The 22,715-nt window shown below is 56.4% G+C and overlaps 2 protein-coding genes, 1 long non-coding RNA gene and 1 other non-coding gene across 5 annotated transcripts; 1 reads left to right on the plus strand and 3 right to left on the minus strand.

Annotated features, from left to right (window-relative positions):
- Positions 1-144: 144 nt before the first annotated feature.
- On the minus strand, positions 145-11,304 carry PCGF2 (polycomb group ring finger 2). 2 transcript variants are annotated; one of them, XM_070392996.1, is made up of 11 exons: positions 11,148-11,304; positions 5,177-5,327; positions 4,489-4,585; positions 4,193-4,248; positions 4,055-4,105; positions 3,722-3,830; positions 3,505-3,559; positions 3,319-3,414; positions 2,324-2,404; positions 1,720-1,828; positions 145-1,572 (listed from the first exon to the last, which is right to left on the minus strand). In XM_070392996.1, the coding sequence occupies exons 2-11, from the start codon at positions 5,286-5,288 to the stop codon at positions 1,451-1,453; spliced, it is 888 nt and encodes a 295-aa protein (XP_070249097.1). In that variant the 5' UTR covers positions 5,289-5,327; positions 11,148-11,304; the 3' UTR covers positions 145-1,450. The 2 variants fall into 2 exon arrangements, with proteins under 2 accessions (XP_070249097.1, XP_070249096.1); XM_070392995.1 differs by having other exon boundaries at positions 145-1,828.
- A 3,333-nt stretch (positions 11,305-14,637) lies between these two features.
- TRNAN-GUU (transfer RNA asparagine (anticodon GUU)) lies at positions 14,638-14,711 on the minus strand. The gene has a single exon. It is a non-coding gene; the product is annotated as a tRNA-Asn (tRNA).
- Positions 14,712-15,488: 777 nt separating this feature from the next.
- Positions 15,489-22,526, plus strand: PSMB3 (proteasome 20S subunit beta 3). The gene is made up of 6 exons (XM_070393923.1): positions 15,489-15,596; positions 15,924-16,108; positions 18,484-18,591; positions 19,665-19,842; positions 21,494-21,588; positions 22,415-22,526. The coding sequence occupies exons 1-6, from the start codon at positions 15,594-15,596 to the stop codon at positions 22,461-22,463; spliced, it is 618 nt and encodes a 205-aa protein (XP_070250024.1). The 5' UTR covers positions 15,489-15,593; the 3' UTR covers positions 22,464-22,526.
- LOC138994192 (uncharacterized) lies at positions 19,259-20,860 on the minus strand. The gene is made up of 3 exons (XR_011468402.1): positions 20,607-20,860; positions 20,271-20,398; positions 19,259-19,486 (listed from the first exon to the last, which is right to left on the minus strand). It is a non-coding gene; the product is annotated as an uncharacterized lncRNA (long non-coding RNA).
- Positions 22,527-22,715: the final 189 nt, after the last annotated feature.

Raw genomic sequence — 22,715 nt, forward strand, 5'->3', positions numbered from 1 at the left:
ACCGGCCACAGGAGAGAGGCCATTCTGGTTTATTCCATATGGGGTCTCCCAAGGCAGGCTGAGCCTAGAGGCGAGAGGTACGAGGAGGCCAGGGGACCCACCCATCCTCTCCCTGTCCCCTCTGCCCCAAAGAACTAGAGGCTCTGGAGAATATGCAGCATTTATTACAAAGCCAGGAGATGCAAATGTCCCAGGGTAGGAGGAGGGTACAGTCATAGCACCTCAGACAACGGACCAGGTGCAAACACAGACAAACCCACTGGGGGGACCCAACCCAGACACCTAGGTTGTGACAGAGTCTTGCCTCCTCCCCGATCTGACCTATGTACATTGGAAGAAAACAGGTAGGCAGGGAGATCCCGGGGCCTGCCCCTCAGGAGTGGTCCACTGACCTCTCAGGATGGAGTTGAGGACAGAGCTTACAAGTGTCTGTCTTGTGCTTTCAGGTGCCCCCGAGGCTCTTTCCTGACTGGGCCTCAGCTGGGGGTGGGGAGAGGACTGGAGGGCTGTTTGCCTTTAGCAAAATCTGGGGTCTGTGCTTGTCTGAGGTTAACCCCACTCCACCTCTCCACTCCAGGTCCCCAAGTGAGACTTTACCACCAGGCTGGCTGATGTGGGGGCCTGGGTGGGGGTAGGGGAACCCGGGGGGTGAAGTGGTTCACAATGCTAGAGCCACAGTGGGATGTCAAGGGCGGAGGCCTCCCATGGCCCGAATCTTCTCTTCCACAAGGAAAACGGTGCAAAGGCCACACACACAGGGAAAAAAACAAGAAAGGGCAGAACTAGCTACGCTTTGCACAAAGTTTCCACTGCACGAGGAGGAGGTCAGGGAGATACCATCTCCACCACCCACTCGCTCCCCAAAACCAGGGGATAAACTGCATTTGTAAAAGGCACTGTCTTAGCAAGTCTCTGGACATTCAACATGAGGGGGTGGGGGGCTGGTTGGGTCGGGCCCCGACAGCAGCCAAGATGGAGAGAGAGAGAGGGTGGACCCATCCACAGCCAGTTAAGCGTTGTGCCTAAAGCTTTGGGGGCTGGTGGGCCCTGCAACACCCCATCTGCCTTGGGAAACAGAAGGAGGATGGGGCAAAGCTTTACTGAGCCTCAAGCGGCCCCTCCAGTCCACTTTCAGGTACCCCCAAAAATAGAGTAGAGCAAATTACACAAGACCCCTTCAGAATTAACACCCATCCCCTACACATACACACACACATAAAGTTTGTTTCCTGTGGCATTTAAATTAATCTGGTTGGTCCATAGAAAATAAGTATGTATATTTGGTTTTTCCTATGTACATATATATATAGAGAGAGATTTATTTATAAAACCCACCCGCCACCCCTAAGGTGGGAGGAGCTGAGGAAAGTAGAAGAGGTGGAAATAGGAGCCCAGAAAAAGTGGAGGGGTGGAGAGGCATGGCTGGAAGAGGAGGGAAAGGTCCCTTTCCTCAAGTTAAGGGGGGCACAGGAGCTCCATTGACAGTCATCTTGCGCCCCCTGCTGGTGGAGGATGGTGTCTGCAGGCAGTTCGAGGCGCCCCCGTTGGTAGCTGTGCTGACCCCACTGGCTGCTGAAGGGGGAGTCGGGGAGGTAGGATGGGTGGCTGGGGGCCCATGGGAGCTGGGAGAGCCATGGGAGGGGGTGGCTGGGCTGGGCAGGGAGGAGGAGGTGGCCGGCAGGGTGGCAGGGCTGGGAGCCTTGTCGCTGACTGACTCACACTCTGACGCCCCACTGGTGTTGGTGCCCTCGGAGGGGGTGGGTGCTGTAGGCAAGGTGAGCCGCTTGCAGGCTGGCTGGACCCGGTACTTGAGAGGGAGAGGGCCGTTCTGCAGGGAGAGTGGGGGGAGAGAGGCTAGCCAGGCAGCCACCCACCTTCACCCCCTCATGCCCAACGAGGAAGAAAGGAAAAGCTCAAGCCCTAGAGAGAAAGACCCAGCAGAGTAGGAGGACCGAGGGAAAGCGAGACCTCGCAACTGAGAGAGCCAGGCCGGAGAGCCGGGCACCAGACCCAGAGAGAACGTGTGAGACCAGAGACTGGAGAGAAGAGAGGAGGCCGAGCAGAAAGCAACATTTACTCCTCCACAGCCACCAGACCCTCTTTCCCGACCCCAAACTGGGGCATGTCATCTGCCCAAAGATCCTTTCCTCCCGAGTGTGGGCGCTCCGTGAGAGAGAGCCCGAGGCGGGCTCCCCCGGACATGGCCAGCTCGTGGGACGAGAGATGAGCTGTCTGTCTGTGGTTAGAGCAGGGTGGCTCATGCGGTCCCTGCGGGCACAGACCAATGCCCGACCTGCAGGGGTCCCCTCCCAGCCCTGCTCACCCGCCGCCAGGGGTAGATGTAGGCGATGTCCATGAGGGTGTAGTATTCCTTCAGCGGCTCGTCCTCGTAAAGAACCTCCACCTGGAGGAGGGCGAACACCACAGGCAAAGGAAAGGCCCAGGTGAGAAGGGTCTGGTGGAGCACGGCCCTCACCCAGGGAGCTTTAAAAGACTCCAATGCTTCGATCTAGAGCCGTGGTTCTCAACCTTGCCTGCACGTTAGAATCACCGGGGAATCTTTTTTTAAAATCCTGATTTCTGGGCCTCATCCTCCGGAAATCCTGTTTCTTTGTTGCTAATGTTGTGGCCTCACCCCAGAACAAAGAAACAGAATTTCCGGAGGATGAGGCCCAGAAATCAGGATTTTGAAAAGATTCCCAGGTGATTCTAATGTGCAGCCAAGGTTGAGAACCACTGACCTAGAGCTTCTGTTTAGCTGTTAAGATAGGAGTTGAGTTTTAAAGCTCCCCACGTGAATCTGACATAAAGTTTGGGGTCCACTGTCCTAGACCCTGGAAACTCAACGTGTGCTCTGTAGACCAGTGGCATTGGCAGCACCTGGGGAGCTTGCTGGAGATGCAGAATCTACTGAATCAATCTGCATTTTAACAAGACCTCTAGTCTAAGGGCTCACCAGCACATTCAAGTTTAAGAAGCAATGCCCTGGAGTTCTGTTAGAATTTCAGACTGGCCTTCCTTCAGCCAGCTGGCCCCAGATAAGTCCCTGTGTTTTTGCGCGCGCGCGCGCACACACACACACACACACACACACACACACACCACCTGGTTCCCATGTAGTCTGCACACTGGTTTCAACAGATGCAGACTGCCCCACCCTAATCTTGGTTTCAATTACCTGTCTACTTGGGCTCAATTACACAACCAGGTAGGCCCTTGGTGACACCCAGCCCGCCCTGAACAATGGCTGGGATGCACAGACTGTCAGACACACCCGCCCACAGACACTCACTTTCTTCCAAGGGCCCAGGGACTCACCTTGTACTTGCTGGGCACATCCATCTTGTTGCGGAGAAACTTGGCGAGATGCATGACGGTCATGGCTGCTGGACATCGCAGGAAGCGCACCCCTGTCTGCCAGGGGAGAGGCACCCAAGGGCTATGGGCCACCCAGGCACTCTCCCCCAGCCCACACCCCACTCCTGGGCAGGCCCCAGCGCTCACCTTCTCCTTGTCCCCATCTCCATTCTCCAAGGGGCCCTTCTTCTCCTCCCGGTCCCTGGGGGAGGAGGTAGAACGAAGCTAGGGAGACCCTGGTTCAGGCAGGATTCCCCAGGACACACATTCAGAAGGCCCTCCCTTCCAGGGGAGTGGGGCTGGCTGGGAGAAGGGGGCAACCCAGCCTAGGACCCCAAAAGGACCAGGCATAGGACAGACTTGCCTGACGGTTTCGTAGAACTCGATTGAGAGGCTGACAATCTCATCATCACTCAGAGCCCCCTTCTCCTGCTCCAGCACCTCACCACGGTCCTCGTTGGAGCCGTTGGGGACTGCAGGAGGAGAAAACCGGGGGGCTGCCTAGGGTGGGGGAGAGGAGCCCCACCAAGGGCCCAGAATCTCAGAGCCCAGTGGGGTGAGCCCAGCCACCCTCTGAGCCAAGGAGATGGCATGGTTGTGCATGAAGGATGGACAGCCCAGTGCACCGGGCCCTCAGGCCTGGGCAGAGCCTCACACTCACACGGTCCCAGGCCTGGGAGCACACACATGAACTCACCTTCCGTCAGGGGGTACGCGGCATAGAAATCCCGCCGCCGTTTCATCTCATCTGAAGGAGGGAAGGAAACAGGGTGAGGAGGGAGCAACAGGCTGGGAAAGGCGGGGCGGGGGCAGGAGGAGGGAGGTGTGTGGATACCTTTAAAAAGCCCAGGGACCAATTTGTAGACTATGTCTTGGAGGGTCTTGTCAGCTCTGGAAAAAAACATACAGGACCCTATCAACAACCCTCTTACCCCGATCTCCCCAGCCAGGGGTCCCGCTGCGCACCTCCCTTCCTTAGATTCGGAGCCTGGTCTCTACCCTCCAATACTTCTCAGCTGGATACAACCCAGAGGGAGGGAACAGACCCTGGGCTACAGGAACAAGGAGGGAGGGACAGAGGGGAGCAGACCCGGAGGCCCGCAGGGGCTGGGGGGGCAGTGCCAGGCCCACCTGATGCTCAGCAGCGGCCGGGTTTTGTGGACCTGCACGTCACACATGGGGCAGTACTTGTTGGTCTCCAGGTAGCGCACGATGCAGGTTTTGCAGACTTGGGGGATACGGAGAGAGGGAGGAGTCAGAGCCCCCTTGGTAACCAGGCCCAGCCCCCGGCCCCTCCGTTCGGGTCCAGGTCTCCCTTCTCCACCTTGTCCAGCAGTTTGGGCCCGTTCAGAGCGCCAACGTGGTGGTGTTCTCAGAGAGGGCGGAGGACAATCTTATGTGTCTATGTGTGTGGATTAGGCCAGTGTCCTGTGTCGTGTATATGGTGAGCCCCAAGTCCCAAGCTCCCCTCATGGAGTACAAAACAGCAGCCAGCCGGCTACACATCTCCGGCTACACATCTCTGGGGGCCCTTGACCTTTACCCCCGAGGCCACAGGGCACACCAGGGGGCACCTGCGTCTTCAGGGGGTGACATTTCAGCCACGGAGATTTCAGATGAAAGTCCCTGGAAGAACTCTGGGTCACAACCTCCAGCCTCCCCTCCCAGGCAGCCTCCCTGTGACCTGGGGACATGTTCACTCTTCAGGGCAGGGTCTGTGCTCCGCCTTCCCTGGGCAGTGCCCCCTCCCCTCCTGCCCCCCCCCCCCAACCTAGGCAGAAGCTGCCCATCCTGAGAGGCAGCCCCTCCCCCAGCTCACAGGAATGCAAGCACTCCACGATGGTAGTGGCATCGATGAAGTACCCCCCGCAGAGGGCGCACATGAGGTGAGGGTTCAGCTCCGTGATTTTGATCCGTGTGGTCCGATGCATGATGCCGGGGAGGGGGCTGGGGGGCTGGGGAGCGTCACCCTGGGAAGTAAAAGTGGAATTAGCAACCCAGAGATCCAACATCCTCTCCGAGGCCAAGGCCCTTCCTCTCGGCCTTGGATTGGGTGCACGTCAGCATCCGGTTCTTTTGGCCCCCTCTGGGTGTTTACTGGGTGCCGGCGGCTCTGGAGGGTCACCCCACCTCGAGCAACAAGATCAGCTCCATCTCAGGAGCAGCAGGAAAGACTGAGGTTAGTCCACAGGAAGTACTACCCAACTTTCCAAAGGCCGGGGGGAGGCAGGAAAATGGAAGAGAACAGACTTTTTAAATATCCCCGTAATCCCAATTCATGTTCACTCAAGTGAGTGCTAGGAGCGAGGAGGAAACTCAAATAAGCTAGACCTCCAGAAAACAAAAGAAGAGAAAGAATAAACTGCCCCTGCCCCTTTCACCCCCTCCAGACGCAAGGCCCCTGACTTGGTCTTTCTACTCCATCCTACCCTCCTTCCATCCCGTATGCTCCTCCTCCAGGCAGCTGGAAGTTTGAAGGGGCCCCCCATCACTTGTCCTCTGGCTCTGCATCCAGCCCTGGCCCCAGAGCAGCAACCTGGAAGTCTACTGACCACGCCGGTTCCAGGCCTGACGCTCACGCAGGAAACGCTGAGGAACACACAGCTCCACCTGTGCCCACAAGCACACACATCCAGGGCCCCCGCCCCATGCACACGCAGTGATGTCCCCACGTGGGCACTGCCACCCACCACTTCCCACCTGGTGACACCTCCTCTGCCACCTGCCACAGGCTCGGAGATGCCTGCCAAGCCTGGGCACAGAGTTCCTGTCCCCAGCCCGCCTGAGCACCCAGCCAGGCTCTGGCAGGGTCCCGGGAGGTCAGGCAAAGCCCCGCTCTGGCTTGGCTGATGTTCTTCTTGACATAAAAACATCAAAGCTGCACAGAGAAGGGGTGGCCCCTCCCTTCTTCCTCTTTCCCAGAGTGAAAGCCCAAGGGGTGGGGCTTGAGAGGGTGGCCAAGTCCGGACTGCTCCTTTACAACACACACCCTTCTCTCCTTTCCAGAAACATTTCTAAAGACACCGCATTGGGTTTTCTAGGACCAGAAATTCACAGCCGGGATCAGCAGTTTCTATAGAGACCCCAGGATGAGTTTGGCCAGGACCCAAACAGCCCACAGAGGCTGGCCAGAGACCGAAAGAGATGGAGAGACACAAAGGCCACACATGGGAGGAACACCAACTCGCAGGGCAGACAGAGCGGAACAAGCAAGCGAGCCAGCCCAGAGAGCCAGCCAGCAGGGAGGCAGCGGCTGAGGCCTGCAGGCCCGGCCAGCGGAAGGCGGCTCTGGCCATACACAGGGTGGACGCCTTCTGCCTTCTCTGCACGGGTTCCCCCTTCACAATTATGCTGCTGGTGACTCCACTGTTTGGTTGTTTCCATGGTAACTTCGTCCCTGGCAAGATGCCCAAATATTATTACAACCATCCAGAGGAAAGAACAAACTCGGAGTGGCTGTCTCACTGGGTGTGTGTAATTTCAGATGCATACGTGCTGTCTGGGCCTCCAAAGGTACTTTGTATGACTACGTGTCTGTGTCTGTGTCCAAATGCACCCGTGTGCGTGCACAGCCAGAAACAAAGCGTTTGGGGCTCTGATAATGCTGGGGGGTCCAGGTTGCCATCAGTGAATGTCACACCCCCTTCTCCTTCTCTCACACACACACGTACATGCACACAAACACGTAGCGCTTCACATTGCCCGGCCGCCTCATTCACACACTTGTGTTTTCAGACACTTACTGTTAAGAATTCCCATCTAGTTGCTGCCAAGCAGACTATGGGCTCAACACCCAGGAGCTCCCGGGCACATGGCCTTAACCCTCACCCTCTCCCTCCCATGAGCATTTGTGAGCCTTCAGACTGAGTATCCCTCAGGTCCTTCTAGATGTGCAGGTGAAGGAAAGAGCTGTGGCACCTACAGAGGAATGAAATGTTCCCGTATCTCCCGTTTAAGAAATGAGCTCCCCTGTGACTCTCCTTGCTCCACCCACCCCATCCCCAGACTCTCAGATTGTTACCTCTGGGGCTGGGGAGAAGCCATGATTGGTTCCTCACCTGATTGCCATGGTTACCTGTTCCCCCAAGGACCTCCTCCCCATCTCATCCCCCCACCAGGAAGCCTCAGGGCCCTACAACTGACACCCAATTCCTCCCCAGCTGCAACTGGCTGGTGTGTTGTGAGAAGCAGAAGGAAGTGGGGTGATAGGTGGCTGGACCATCAGCATCATCACTTTAAGAAAGAGGCGGGGAGCCCTGGCCAGTTTGGCTTGGTGGATAGAGCATCGGCCTGCAGACTGAAGGGTCCCAGGTTCAATTCCGGTCAAGGGCACATGCCCGGGTTGCGGGCTCGATCCCCAGTGCGGGGCATGCAGGAAGCAGCCGATCAGTGATTCTCTCTCAACATTGATGTTTCTATCTCCCTCTCCCTTCCTCTCTGAAATCAATAAAAATATACTTTTTAAAAAAAGAAAAAAAGAAAGAGGTTGGGAGATGGGACTAGCCCAAGGGGAACAGAGAAGGAGAGAAAAATCCAAGAAGCAGAAAAGGGAAGTGGCCTGTGTGGAGTTCTGGGGGCTCTGCCAGGTCAGCCCCAACCATATCCCTACAGTGGGCCTGAGTACCATCACCCACCTCCACTGCCTTCCCCCAACCAGGGGCCAAGTCCCTCAGTGTCTCCTGTCCCCAAACCACTGACTTTACAAGGGCACAACCCCTGGGCGGCCCATGCTTCTGGCCTGGGAGTCCCTGGTCTCGGCTACAGAGGCAGGAAGGGAGATTGACCAGCACCCAATTCCCACTCCTCCTTGCCTCTCAAGCTTGGCATTTGTCTTTCCTCGCCCTCAAAGTCCCCTACTAATAAAGACCACCCTGCATCTCTTTGTTTTAACCAAGCTCTTTCCGGAAGCTCCCCCAAGATTTAGGCCTCTCTTGCCATCAGTTTCTTTCACGCTCCCCTGCAGAAACAGCCGATCTCTGACAATCCAGAGGCCCCTCTGCTCCTTTGGATGCACAGGTGCAGCGTTCTTTGCTCTGCTTTTCCTCCAAATGAAAGTAGCCCGACTCCCTCACTAGAAAACCCCCAGGTCTTGGGAAAAGTCACTCAAGGTCACACATCCAGACGTCTAGAATCGCAGAGGGAGAAGGAGTCTTAGAAAGCACCTTGTCCATCATTTCATTTTACAGATGGAGAAACTCAGAAAGCAGTGGCTTGCCTAACGGTTACACAGCAACACAGTGGCAGTCCTAGGACTAGACTGGCTCCCAGTCCGGTGCTCCTGACACACTGGCACCTCGGCCAATAAGCCTGGCCTTCCTCCACCCAGGAAGGGGGATGTAGGACGCCACGTTCCCTGGAAGACAGACCACTCAGTGAGCCTCCTAGGACGGGTCACAGTCTGGCCAAAGACGACAATCAGCACACATTCTCACCTTGAAGTACCAAGAGGGAGCAGAGCCCTCATCCCCCTTCCATGGTGCAGATGGGGAAACTGAGGCCGTACAGAAGCACAGCGAGCCAGAGTGCACTGTCAAGACGCAGACCCCAGGATCTAGGAGTCCTTTCCTCTCCCAACAGTGTAGGTGCAACTGTGTAAGCCCCATGGATGTGGGAGGAACATGGGCAGTCCACCTGGGAGCACGGTTAACCCCTCAATCTTCCTGGATGAGGATCTGCTCCCCAACAAGAACACTAAAAAAAGGCTTCTAGCCTCCTGGTGCTGGGCTCACTCCATCCTTCCTCCCTTCCCCACCTCCTAGCTTCTGAAGATCAAACAAAGACAAAAACCCAAAATATACACACACAGCCAGACACACCTCCTCCATCTCCCTCACACTCACTACACACAAGGCCAGAGACACAGCACGTGCGCGTGCGCGCGCGCACACACACACACACACACACACAGCCAGACAGATACTTGGCCAGACACACACACAGACACACCCACACAGAGAGCCAGACCAGAGCCCGGCCCACATCTGCCAGATGCATATAGCCACCTCCACCCCCATCCAGGAGCACACAGTCTGACATCCATCCCCGGCTGAAACCAGAGCTGCAAACACACACTAGCCTTTTGTGCATCCCTGGCCCACCCAGTGTAAATTATAACACAGGTCTCCTGGCAACAAAGACAGTGCGGCTCCTCACCTCCACTCTGGGGGCCAGAGCCTGAAAGAGTGGGGGTGGGCGTCTGACCTGCACGAAGATATAACCTCTTCCTCTTCAGATTGTCTCCATTCCCATGGCAACAGCTCCATCCACCAAGATCTCTCCGGCAAGGGCAGGGCAGCAGAGAGCCCCCTTCCTGCACCCCCACCCCAGGACTTCAACTTGAACCCCACCCAGCTACACAGTGTCTGGATGCTAAGCCCCAGGTCTGTTCCCTGCCTCATTCCAAAGACGGCTCTAAGAACGAACGCAACCCCCAACTCCAAATGAGGGAACCCCTGGGAAAACCTCACCACCAAAACACTGCAACAGAGCCGGCTTTATGCTTCTTTCCCAAGTGCTAACACCTTGGAACAGAGTGGAAGGGGGAGGAAGGCGAGAAAGAGTTTCAGGAACAGATGCAAACTGCAAGAGGCCCAGAGAGGGAGCCATCAGAATGAAGTGGGAGGCGACCAAGGGACGCCCCCTCCCCTCCCCGCTACAGGAAGCCCTGGAGAGACTGAGGCAGCAGGGGTGAGGGTGGGGGATTAAGGGGTAACTCTTGAGAGACGAAGACCAGGGGCACTTCCACAATATTTACAGGCACATTCACCACCCCGGCCTCTTCCAGCCATCCGGAGCGATTCTGGGCAGATGGGGGCCTGGGGGAGGGGGGGAGGCATGCCTGGGCCCAACGCGAAGACAGGAAGGACAGGGGTGTCTACTCGCCCAGCCCCCCCCCCCCCCGCCCCCCGAGCTAGCAGCAGGAGGACCTGGGGAAGGAAGGGGCAGTCGGTCAGACCCCTCCCGCCTCCGCTGGCGATAGGAAAGGCCGCGATCAACCTCCCCCCGCATTTCCATTCTACCCGCTCCGCCCCGGCTGCCCCCGGAGCTGGGTCAGAGGACCAGAGACCCCAGTGGCCGGGGGGCCGCTGCCGTCCTCCCTGGAGCCAAACTTTCCGCGGGGCCCAGCTTAGGGGGTTGGGCGGGGGCGGGGCGCCCAGTCCAGGGATTGGGGGGAAAGGGACCGGCTGGGGGAGGTGCCCGAGAGCACCGGGCCCCGGGCAGGAAAGAGCGCCCTCCCCCGGCCCCGCAGCCATAAGAAAGCATGTCCCCTTCCTCCCGGCCTCAGGTCTTTGCACGTCCACGACGCCCGGGGGTCCCCCGAAAAAAACAGAGAGCGACCCCTCCCCAGGCCGCGGGGGGCCGTGGGCCAGAGCCGGGGAGCTCCGGGTCTCGGGGAGGGCCAGCCGGGCAGAGACCCACCCCACACGGAGCCCCGAAGCCTTTGTGGCTGCCTCGGACCCTCCCCCTCGCCACCTCGGGGGCAGGTTGAGGACGCAGCGGCGGCACAAAGAGGTGGTGGTCCAGGGAGACGCCGAATCGCGAAAAGGGGAATCGGCTTCGGCCATCTTGGAAGGGAAAGAAGGGAAAGGGGAGAGAAAAAAGGGAGGAAGGACGGCGGGCCGCGCGAGCCGGACCAGGGCTGGCGGGGGTGGGACGCAGACCGAGCAGCAGGCCCGGCTCGCGGCGCCCTCCTCCCGCGGGGATGGGGAGAGGATGCGCCGGCCCCGGCCCATCCCCAGACGGTTACGGGGTCGGAGGCGGAAAGGGAAGGGCAGTCCGTGTCCGCTTACCTGGGCGCGGGGTCTGTGGGTCTCGGGGAGGGGGGATGGGAGGGAGGGAAGGGAGGGGAGGGGGACCCCAGCCGTGCCGCTCGCTCGGGCGGCGGGAGGGGAGAAACCTTCGGTAAGAAAGGAGTTTGCGAAAGCGGCTCGGGGTGGGAGGAAGAGAGGGGAGGGGAGCGGAGGGGGAGGGGAGGGAGGGGGAGGGGAGGGACCGGGGCTAGGGGGGGGGGACAAAATGGCTTTTTTCCTCCAGACAAGAGTAGGTCCCGCCCACCACCCACCCACGTGACCTCATTCCTTTAGGGTGTTTGCGGAGAGGGGCCGAGGAGGAGCGGGTAGGGGCTCTCGCGCCTGCACCCCCCCACCCCCGGGACCAGGCCCCCTAAAGTAGGACAGCCCTTTACCCTTCCCAGACAGCCCGACCCTGGAGGAAGGAGCCTCGTCTCTGCAGCTCACTCCTCCTCCCGGAAAATGCGTGTGCGCCCCCCACCCCCTGACCCTGCGATCCCCACCCCTAGTTGGGGCGCCTAGAAAATGGTGACATCAAGACGGGGCTCCACGCGCGGTGGCTCGCTTTGCCGGCCTCCTGCCTCGGCTAAGGGGCGCTGGGCTCGGGCGAGGGACGCGACGCCTCCGCGTCCACGCGTCTGGGCCCTTTCCATTCACTCGAATAAGATTCCCTTAAAAATAACAGCTGCATCTGCAGGCGCGCGTCCTCCCCGCCCTCCTCGCCCCTCTCGGCGGCCCGGTAGCCGGCTCTGAAACGCAGCACCCGGGCCCCAGCCGGGGCGCCTCGAGGGAGCAACCCGCCTGGGGACGGAGGGCGAGGCGGCGGGGGTGGGGGTGGGGGTCGCCGTGGTGGAGGCTGGCGCCCCGGGTGTGGGGGAGAGTGGTACGCAACCTGGGCGGGGAGACTCAGGCCCCGGGCCTGGGACACAATCACCGGGCCGAATGCGAGCGGCCCGAATAAACTAGAAATCCCGGCGCCGGGCTGGAAGGTGGGCCCGCGCTTTTCCACGCCTCGCGCCGGTGCCCGCAATGTGCGCCGCGGCGTGGACCGCGCTGCGCGCTCGGCGCGGTGGGTGCGCCTCCCTCCCGGCGGCGGCGACCTCGCTCCCGCCGAGGGTGCGGGCTCCGGTCCCCAGGGGATCCCGCCGGCGGGGGTGGGGGGCGGAGGAGGAGGAAGGCTTGGACCAGCCGGGAAGCGGGGGGCGGGGGCGCCGGGGGGAGCTAATCAATACTACGTTTCGGCGACGCCCGCGGGCCTGCCTCTTGAAGACGGTCGATTCGCGTATTCGTTAGTCGAGATTTATTGGGAATGTTCACTGTGTCTGTCCCTCCAAAGAGCGCGACCATCCGGCCAGAAACGCCATTAAGTGCGCTGGCGGTGGCTCGCTCGAGTTAGCAAACTGGGAGACGACTCTTCGGCCAGCCTCGGAGCGCCTGCCTCCGCCTCCTCCCCTTCTCGCTCGCAGGCCAGGCCGCCCCGAAGCTGGCGTCCGCGGGCTGCATGCTTTCACTCGCTGGCCAGAGACCAGGGTCACCCTTTGGCCGCCAAGTGACCCCAGCTTCAGCCTTCAGCCCACCCTGGCCGAGTGGGGGCGGGGAGAGGAGGGCGGGGGGCGGGCTTGGTTACCTGCTCCACACTGTTTGCATGCACAGACCAGGAGTTCGCCACTCATCTGGGAAAGGGGGTTCTGGGGATGGACGCACCCCCTGTCCCTAGGGCAAGTGTGTCGCCTGAACCTTGGACTCTGCCTGGGAAGACCCAGGCATCCTCTTCTGTCCCGGAGTCGCCCTTTGGGGAGGGGAGCGCAGCAGGGACGCTTGGTCTGCCACTCCTTTGGGGCTAGAAGATCCGGAGCAAGAGCAACCTGTAGGGGCTTCGATATCTCAATCCCACCCACAGTGCACACGAGCATCCAGGGACTGGCCTTGGTTGTGTGTGTATTTGGGGCGGGGAGGTATCTGCTACTGCCTCTGAGCCCTACTGCGGTTCTTTGATCCTGGGGTGCGGCTAGAAGGGATACCGTGCTCGGTGCTCACCTGGGATCCATTCACTTGTTCCTCAATTATCAAGCACCAGCCAGGAGCAAACCACAGGACAGAAGGAGCAAGCTGAAGACCCCATTACCCACGAACACTTGCATCATTTCTGTCCTAGGCAGCAGGTCCCCATATCCCTGGCCTTTCTGGTTTAGCAGGAGAATCTTATGTCCCAACCTTCCCCACATCTGAATGTGTCTAGTGTTCGGACAAAGAAGCACCTGTAGTGTCAATGCAAGTACTGCTCTGGGCACAGGGCACAGAACGCTGATGAGCCGGGCTTTCCCGGGCTGGGTACTCACAGCCCCATGGCGGCAAATCCGGAGGGTCACACAGCCTGTCTGGTGAGCTCCCATGGCACTGTGTACCCTTCCGTGTCCCCCACCAGCGGTGTGAGAGCGGGGCAGGGAGGGTGCCCACTGGCAAGGGCTTTCAGAAGAGGCCTCCTGTGAGCCCAATCTTGAGAAGAGACCAGACGTGGAAGAGAATGGCTTGAGAGAGTCCTTTGCTTAGCTCTTTCATAAAAGTGGAGGCTCCTACCCCCTGCCCTTGGAACGTGCTTCTGGGAGAGGTCAGGTGCCAATTCTTTATCTCAATCTTAGTTGTAGTATCGCAGGTGATTCTCTTCCTGACAAGTACTCATCAGAAGAATCCACTTCCATAGGGCAGGGACCCCGGAAATCGGGGTGATCATTTCTGGCTCATACCAAGAGCTATTGCCAGGTCAGATTCCCTCGAAGATGAGGACAGTGGTGGGAGAGAGTGGCTCCTCTCGGGATTTTATGACTGCCTTTCCTTCTTTTACCCACGTCTCCCCAAAACAATGTCCTTTGTCAGTTTCTGCTTCTATTTCCCAATCCTCCTCACTTAAGTGGGTGTATTTCTAGAAAAAAAAACCTGTTTTGTTGTTTTCCCTTTTTTAATGCTTCTCATATTAACTGCTCTTTTCCTTCTCTCCATTTCCTCTGGGTCTTCCTTCCTCTGACCTCGCCTATTTCCTCTGTCATATCCCCTCTTCCTGTGTCCGCATATCACAGCGATGTTCTCCCTTTCTCACCTTTCTCTTCATCCCTCAGTTTGTCTCTGCCTTTTTCTCACACGCTTTCTTCCCCTACAAATGTAACAGTTCAAGATTGTAACATTGACTGAGACCGACAATGGAAAACTATCTAACCTCCACTGGAAATTCGTTCTTAATCCTACAAAAAATGCAACCTGAAACGTATTGGTATTGCCCGGTAAGACAAAAATCTGTTATTCCTGCCGTCCAGTTTTGGGGCAGAGTGGTAGAAGAAAGCGCGGAGAAATTATCCCATCACTGAGTAAACAACAAATTTCCAATCACAGTGACCCTTTGAGGTGCTATAGAAAAAGTGTATCTCTGCCATTTCAACACCAAATTTGGGGACTCTAGCAGTTAGGATAATTACGCTTAGGAGGGAGGAAAACAGAGCGTCCCTGGGTGGGCTCGAACCACCAACCTTTCGGTTAACAGCCGAACGCGCTAACCGATTGCGCCACAGAGACTGTCGTGTCTGTTGAGGTGGCGGCGAGTCGAGTCAATAGGAGTGAGCTTGCGACGAAGCAGAAGTCAGAACAGCAACCCTCGCAGACGTGCAAAAACGGACCCGAGGGAGAAAGGGCAGGGTCTTGATTCGTGGAAGAAAGCTGGCAGGACAGGCACGCCTTCCTCCATTGGCTCTGTAGGGGTGGGCGCCGGCTGCCTCCGGATCTTAGATAAGGGAAAGCTCGGAACGTCCCTTTTTAGAGTGAGCTGAGATTTGGGATACTTGAAATCGACCCCAGAGAACAATGTTCGGCCTCCAAACCTCCCCTTTGCGGCTGAACCCCTGCAGCTGAACACTCGCGACGCCCACCTACTGCCCTCCCCTCCTCGCATTATTAAATATGCACTTGATGGCGCCTCTTAAACACCAGGCACCGTTAATATCCAGAGCTTGGCACACAACAGATGTAAGGGTTTCTGGAATAAATAAATGAAACCAGCTAAGATGAGTGATAAGCTCGACAAGCAACACTGCAGCCCTTCAGCTGCGGCTGCAGCCGCGTATCTACGGCTTCAGCAGCCCAAGCGCACGCAGATCCCGTCTCCAGTCTGTCGGGTCCCGAGACCGGGTCCGCCGCGATCCCAGCCTGCACCGCGACGCCAGGTCCTTCCGCACTCGCCGTGACTTTTCACTTTCCGCTTTATGGTCCCGGGTTTGACTTCTCAATCAAACTTCCCGTGCGGGTGACTGACAGAGATATTCAGCCAATAGAAAGCCAAAATATCCCGGAAAGACCGGCCTTCCAGCCAATAGAGAGAGAACAGCGAGGGTGGTTGCGCAGTGAGGTCCCCGGCCGGTTTGCTGGAATTGTGGCGGTCGGAGGTCCTACTACACCGCAATCATGGTGAGATGGGAGCGAGGAGTAGGGGCTCGGGGTAGCTACTGAGAAACGGGGGTCATGGGAGGTTTGGGAGGCAAAGAGGGCCTGGTGGTCGACTGAAGGAAGCGGCTCCAATTTGAAGGGGAGCGCACCGCGGTGAGGACCATGGTGGGTGAGGCGAATGCGGCTCCTCGCAGCCCCGTAGGGCTGATCTCAGATCTGGAGTTCGAGGCCTCCAGGCGCCTCCAGAGTGGAGGACGGTGTGGACGGGAGCCTCCGGATCAGGGGCTGGGCCGGGGTCTATGGCCGCCTTTGACCTCGCGCTGAGCCCTTCCCCCCTGTCTGCCCCAGTCTATTATGTCCTACAATGGAGGGGCCGTCATGGCCATGAAGGGGAAGGACTGCGTGGCCATCGCCGCCGACAGGCGCTTCGGGATCCAGGCCCAGATGGTGACCACGGACTTCCAGAAGATCTTCCCCATGGGCGACCGGCTGTACATCGGCCTGGCCGGGCTAGCCACCGACGTCCAGACCGTGTAAGTGTCGGGGACCCCCGCCCACATCCCGGCCTCTCCATGGACCAGCCTGGCCTGGCGTCGTGAGTGGCCCGGGCGTCAGCCATCTCCCCAAAGCTCCAGTGAGTTCGAGCCTTTGCGGGACACCACGCATGACAGAGCTGTGTGCTAGTGACTTACACGGCATTGACTCTGTGCCAGGCTGTGGAAAGCACCTGACCTGCGTGGGCTCGTTTAGTGACATCACCACGGTGCCCTCGGTCCTGTGTTGCAGATCAGGGAGCCGAGGGTCTCAGAGAGCATCTTGCCCAAGATGCAAGCTGATGAAGTTCAACCAAGATCCCAAACAGGCCCCTCGGAAGCGAAAGCCTGCACGCTCCCTCTTTGAAAGACTTGAGGTCTAGTGGGGACAAGGCAGGCATACAGATAGAGAACTGACCCTGGTGCCGACCGGGTGCTAGATTAGCTTCTAGTTGGCAGTGGTTCTGTGATTTGAGACAAGGGAGGGTCTGGGAGATGAACTCGGTAGCCGTTGCGATAGTCCAGGCGTGCTCCTTGTGGTCCTGGTGGGGTGGGGGTGATGGGAAAGGAAAGGAAAGTATTCCTGAGAGTTGTTGCTGGCCAGCCGTGGTGGCTGCTTGGATATTGTGAGGCCAAAGAGTCCTTCATTGAGGTTGTGGTTCCTCCCTTTTGTCCTTACTAGTGTCTAAGCTAGTACCCGGCATGTAGGCCGTCCAGAAATGTTTTCAAGATGATTTCTGTGTTGAGCCTGTTGACTGAAACATGGGCATTGGGAGGACTTGCAGTGGTTCTCAACCTTCCTAATGCCGCGACCCTTTAATACAGTTCCTCATGTTGTGGTGACCCCCAACCATAAAATTATGTTCGTTGCTACTTCATCACTGTAATTTTGCTACTGTTATGAATCGTAATCTAAGTATCTGATATGCAGGATGTATTTTCAGGGGTCGAGACCCACAGGTTGAGGACCGCTGTTTTAGAGGGAGGTGACGGCTTTGATTTTGACACTAATTTTGAGGGGACAAGGCATGCCAAGTGGAAACATCTTGTGAGCATTTGGGGTATGAAGCGCTATCTCGGGGCTGGAGAGGTGTTGGTGAGCTGTCAAATCTATGGGAACGGATTTTGGAGAGACAAGGGGGAAAAGTAAGCTGAACTGCATAATGTTAGCAGCGGGGTCAGATGAGAAGCCAGAGGAAAAGAATCAAGATTGAGTTTCCAGAGGGAAGGTGTGGTCACAGGTGCCGGGTCCTGCAAGAAGCTGGCGGCCTAAGAAGCGGCGGTTCCTGGGCTTTGTTTCTGGAAGACCGAGGGACCAGTCCGCTAAAGTGGGTGGACGCTTGGCAGAAAACGTTCTCTGCCGTGTCCCTGAAAGACCCCTAAGTCTCAAGAACATAGAACTTGGAAACTCCTCCTGAGATCTAACTGAGCCAGCCGACCTTTTTCCGGTTCTGGTGGAGTCTGGGAATGGTAGCTGAGAGTTCCAGCCGGTGTGACGGCGCCCACCCGCCGCCCTCCCTCCGGCCACGGGCGTCCTCACACCCTTCTTTTCTTCGGGAGGCGGTTCTCACGGACTTTGCTTGTTTGTGGGCGGTAATGGCTCCCTTTGCTAGGCCGTTGCTTCCTCGCCTGTCGGATGAAGCTTAGCTCGTGTCCGAGGCTCCTTGTCCTGGGGGCCTGTGTGGCTCTTTGCTTTGCTTCCGGCAGGGATGCATTAGTCTGCTCCCGGCAGGGGCCCATTCCTGGGCTTGCAGATGGCACTGGAGGATTTGTGGCCTTTTTTTCTTAGTCACTTTCCGGTCCCTTAGTGTGGCTGCTGCTTAAGACATATCAGACTTTGCAGTTTTCCAAGCACCTTGTCATATGCTTATACATTGTCTCACCACCAGGTGATTGACTTTTTCCTCATCTTGAGGATGAAAAAATTAAGGTGGAGGATGAAGGCTTAGCCCAGGTCAGCTCTCAGTCCACTGCTCCTTCTGCTGTGCATTTTATTGGGTTTGATTCCAGTCAAGGGCACATGCCTTGGTTGCGGGCTCCATCTCCAGTAGGGGGCGTGCAGGAGGCAGCCAGTCAGTGGTTCTTATCATTGATGTTTCTATCTCCCTCTTTGAAATCAATAAAATATATATAAATCTCCCCTCTAAAAAGTATTCGGGGGGGGGGGGGGAGGTTATTAGAGTGGTGTGTCCAGGTGTTGTGTTGGGCAAGTCCTGAAACATGGACATGAGGTTGGACTTCTGGTGAGAAAATCCCTGGGAGGGGAAGGGAGGAGCCATGGCAGGGCCCAGGTGGTGTCTTCCTATGTCCCTCCTGACCCCCGCAGGTTGGACACTAGGGGACAGTGGCTTACTAATTCTTCTGCCCTTCCACAGTGCCCAGCGCCTTAAGTTCCGACTGAACCTGTATGAGCTGAAGGAAGGGCGGCAGATCAAGCCTTACACCCTCATGAGCATGGTGGCCAACCTCTTGTATGAGAAACGGTGAGTGGAAGTATCGCAGGTCCTAGGATGACATTTTGCTCAACGTCGCTTTGTCATAACGATGAGATGCCATAGGAACTTGTTTGTATCAATTGATCTATGGTACATTTGGTTTTGTTATATATCATTTCACTTAAAGTCACAGGATCTATCAATGATGAACCACCACGGTGCATATTGGTAGGCCTGCCTGGTGTCCCTCACCAAGGCCTCCTGAGCACAAGTTCATTTCCGCCATATTGGCACAGTACGTTCCTAGCAGTTTGGTAAAAAATTAACCCAGAAACTAGGTCACATAAAACTTATTGAAAATGAAGAAGAAGAAAAAAGAAACATCAGTGATGAGAGAGAATCACTGATTGGCTGCCTCCTGTACTGCACGCCCCACACTGTGGACCAAGCCCGAAACCTGGGCATATGTCCTGAACGCGAATCGAACCATGAATTCCTGATTCATAGGTCGACACTCAACTACTGAGCCACGCTAGCCAGGCAGGACTACCATTTTGTTTTTAGACATAAGTTCATTTCCTCGGCTGTGAATTGTCTGGTATATAGTAACCACATTTATCAAAATCCCACATTGAGAAAGGCTTAACAAAAGATTTTTTAAACTGATTCATATGACGGGGCTTTATAAAATTTAACTCACATTAAGGTATATATTTAATGGCTCATGTTTATTGAAAATAATAAAAAGGCATCGAGGTCCAGCCAGTGTTGCTCAATGGTTGAGCATCAACCTATGAACCAGGAGGTCACGGTTCGATTCCCGGTCAGGGCACATGCCCGGGTTGTGGGCTCGATCCCTGGTGTGGGGCGTGCAGGAGGGAGCCGATCAATGACACTCTGTCATCATTGATGTTTTGATCTCTCTCTCCCTCTCCCTTCCTCTCTGAAGTCAATAAAAATATAAGTAAATTTTTAAAAAGGTGGCCACAGGAAAAGGAGATTTTCCCAAACAGGCCCTCTGTTTTCCTCCCTGGGTCTGGGCCAGGGCCTTGTCTGACTAGACCTGAACAGGAAAGGACTTGTTCTTAAGTTCTGGTTTCTCTCTGCTCCTGGCCCTACAGGTTTGGCCCCTACTACACTGAGCCAGTCATTGCTGGGTTGGACCCGAAGACCTTTCAGCCCTTCATTTGCTCTCTAGACCTCATTGGCTGCCCCATGGTGACTGACGACTTTGTGGTCAGCGGCACCTGTGCCGAACAGATGTATGGGATGTGCGAGTCCCTCTGGGAGCCCGACATGGTAAGTTGGTGGCGTGAAGTGGGGTCGGGATCTGAGGTGGCCTCCTCTCCTTGATCATCAGGGGAACATGTGTTTGCCTTGCAGATACTGGGGGAAATGGTGTGGGTAGGGGAGAAAGCCACAGCTGCTGAGCCAGAAACTCCATCTGCCAGGGCCTTGGTGTGGGCCGGCGGGCTCCAGGGACCCCAATTAGATATTTGCTACAACAAATAACTCCTCACACTGGGTTTTCAGGGTTCTCACATTCATTCAATTAACAAGCATTTAACAAAATGTAAAGTGTAGTTTTAGAGGCAGCTCAACAGAATGGGTTCTGGGTTGGAATACCAGCTGCACCAACCGCTTAATGAGTTCTACTCTTGGGTAAGTCGATGTACTTCTCTGCCTCCATCTCCTCAGCTGTAAAATGGGGTAACAGTAGCACCTACCTTATCCATGGAGGTGTGAGGAAACACGAGAAGGTGGAACAGTGCCTGGCAGTGAGGGTTGTCTGCTGTGCCGGCTTGGTCAGACTCTGGGGAAAGCAGGAAGTCTGTCTGCAAGGGCTCACTGCAGTCTAATGAAGCAAGGCAGACACCCAAATATTTGTTAAAATGCGTTTGCTAGGAAGAGGGGGAGAGAAAGGGCCTGGTTGGCAGAAGGAACAGCTTGTGCAAAGGGGCCCCGTGGTCAGAGAAGAGAGCTCGCTGTGGCTGCAGGAGTGTGAGCGGGATGTGGGGTGAGGTGATGAAGGAGAGTGAGGTTGGGATGAGACTGTGAAATACCTTGAATGCCATGCCCAGGAGTTTGAACTTTTCCTTCTGGTGCGGTGTCAAGGGCAGGAAGGAACCTTCGGGAACCAGAGGCCTGCAGGTAGAAGGGACAAGCTGTTGTGGTGACCGGCAGGAGGCTTTAAGGTCCTGAGCAAAGATTGTGGCAGTGGGAGGGTGAGGCAGCCGTGGTCTAGAGCAGTGGCCGGCAAACTGCGGCTCGCGAGCCACAGGCGGCTCTTTGGTCCCTTGAGTGTGGCTCTTCCACAAAATACCACGTGTGGGGGCACATGTACAGTGCGATTGAAACTTCGTGGCCCATGCACAGAAGTCGGTATTTTGTGGAAGAGCCACACTCAAGGGGCCAAAGAGCCACATGTGGCTTGCGAGCCGCAGTTTGCCGGCCACTGGTCTAGAGGACTTGGTCATTTAAAACAAATGAGGGAGGTGGAGATATTAAGGACTCCTGAGTTTTCTAACTAAAACATCAAAGATAGAGAATGAAGAACAGGTTTGGGTGGAAATGTGTTGTCATGGCTGGACAGGTTGAGTTTTGAGTACGAATGGGACACCCAGGCGGAGAGCCCATCAGACAGCTGACAGAGCACATGGGAGCCAGATGGGGAGTCTTCTCCCCATTGTACAGGCGAGGAATTGAGGCTTAGTGAAGGGAGGTATGACTTGCCCAAGGTCACACTGCTGATGAGTGGAGGAAGTGCAGGGCTTGAACTTCCCCTTATATAACCTGCTCCCTTCTGGGAAGGAACAGAGGGGGCCTTTCACTTGAGGCAGAGGAGGGCCACAGCTGGGGTCCTTGAGCCTAGAAAAATAGAGTGTTAAGGAGCCAGACCACGTTGGCGTCCGAGGTTCTGGGGATTGAAAGGCTTCTGCTCTGTTGGCAGGATCCAGAACACCTATTTGAAACCATCTCACAAGCCATGCTGAATGCTGTGGACCGTGACGCCGTGTCAGGCATGGGAGTCGTCGTCCACGTCATGTGAGTATGAGCTGCAAGTCCAGAAGCTTTGCAGACACTTCCCTCTCCCCTCCCACACAAACACCCCCATCTTCCCAGCGCCCTGGCAGATGCGGGAGAGCAGAAATCCCTAAGGGTGGCAGCTGGGAGCCTACCCAGGTTCCCCTGGCCTCAGTCAGGTGAGGCTCCGTGACCCCGAGTCTCCCCTTGTTCACAACAGACATTTCTTTCTCCCTTTAAGTGCCCCCCAAATCTCAGGGACCTGTGTGGTGATGAGCCACAGCAGAGCTACTGCAGACAGACTGAAATACTGGGTGGCTCCCGCATCTCTCCCAGTTCCCACCAGTGTGGGACTCAGTGTGTGAAGTGCTGCGCCCTGGGAACTGTTTTCCTGCCCTCTGCCTGCCGTCCCCTTTTTCCTCTTAATAGTTTGGGGCTGTCACCAGGAACCTAGCTGGATGGACTAGGTGTCCTCCCAACTGCTTCCCTTCGGTACAACCAGAACAAGTATTTGGAGCCTTTTGTTATGGGATATCCTGCTTAATCACCATAGAAACAGACTGGGACTGACAGTGTTATGTCCATCGTGAAACCCATCGCATGTCCTTCCTAGTTCCTCGTTCTCTAGGCCTTGGGGGAGCGCCTTCTTTTCTTTGGACAGCTTCTCAGTCCAGCCCTGAATCATCTCACCTCCTGATGGTCCCACCTATGGGAGCTTTCACCAGTTTCCCCACTTCTCCATGCTCCCCTTCCTCAGCACAGGCTCCATTAACGTACGTGAGCAAAACAGTTAAACCCAGTGAGAACGCCACCTGTTCTGCAGTCTTAGGATTTTCTCCCCCTGCAGTGAGAAGGACAAAATCACCACCAGGACCCTGAAGGCCCGAATGGACTAACTCCCGTTTCCAGAGCCCACTGTTGTTTTTTGTTTTGTTTTTTAAGTAAAATTTTTTCTTTCACTCCTGTTTCTTTGATCTCTGTCCCCAGCTGGGAAGTTACAGATAGGTACTCAGGGTCTAGCTCAGCCCGCAGGTGGCCTTGACTTACAGCATCTCCACCGATCAGAAGGGATAATGTCTGCACATCATTTGTGTGCCTGTTATAGGCCCTGCACAAAGTGCTTTACACATTTTGGAACTTAAGTTATT

Source organism: Myotis yumanensis, unplaced genomic scaffold (assembly GCF_028538775.1).
Source record: "Myotis yumanensis isolate MYYU_CA2020_CCGP unplaced genomic scaffold, mMyoYum1.0.hap1 SCAF_16, whole genome shotgun sequence".
NCBI lineage: Eukaryota > Metazoa > Chordata > Mammalia > Chiroptera > Vespertilionidae > Myotis > Myotis yumanensis.

Bases quoted from the DNA above. Each gene is read 5' to 3' on its own strand.
- PCGF2 (XM_070392995.1), bottom strand. From the start codon at position 5,288: ATGCATCGGACCACACGGATCAAAATCACGGAGCTGAACCCTCACCTC. The intron at 3,831-4,054 runs GTGAGTTCATGT...CTCCTCCTGCAG, and splicing joins CGCGTACCCCCTGACGGAAG to TCCCCAACGGCTCCAACGAG. The intron at 1,829-2,323 runs GTGAGCAGGGCT...CTCTCCCTGCAG, and splicing joins ACATCTACCCCTGGCGGCGG to AACGGCCCTCTCCCTCTCAA.
- PSMB3 (XM_070393923.1), top strand. The intron at 16,109-18,483 runs GTAAGTGTCGGG...GCCCTTCCACAG, and splicing joins GCCACCGACGTCCAGACCGT to TGCCCAGCGCCTTAAGTTCC. The intron at 19,843-21,493 runs GTAAGTTGGTGG...CTCTGTTGGCAG, and splicing joins CCCTCTGGGAGCCCGACATG to GATCCAGAACACCTATTTGA.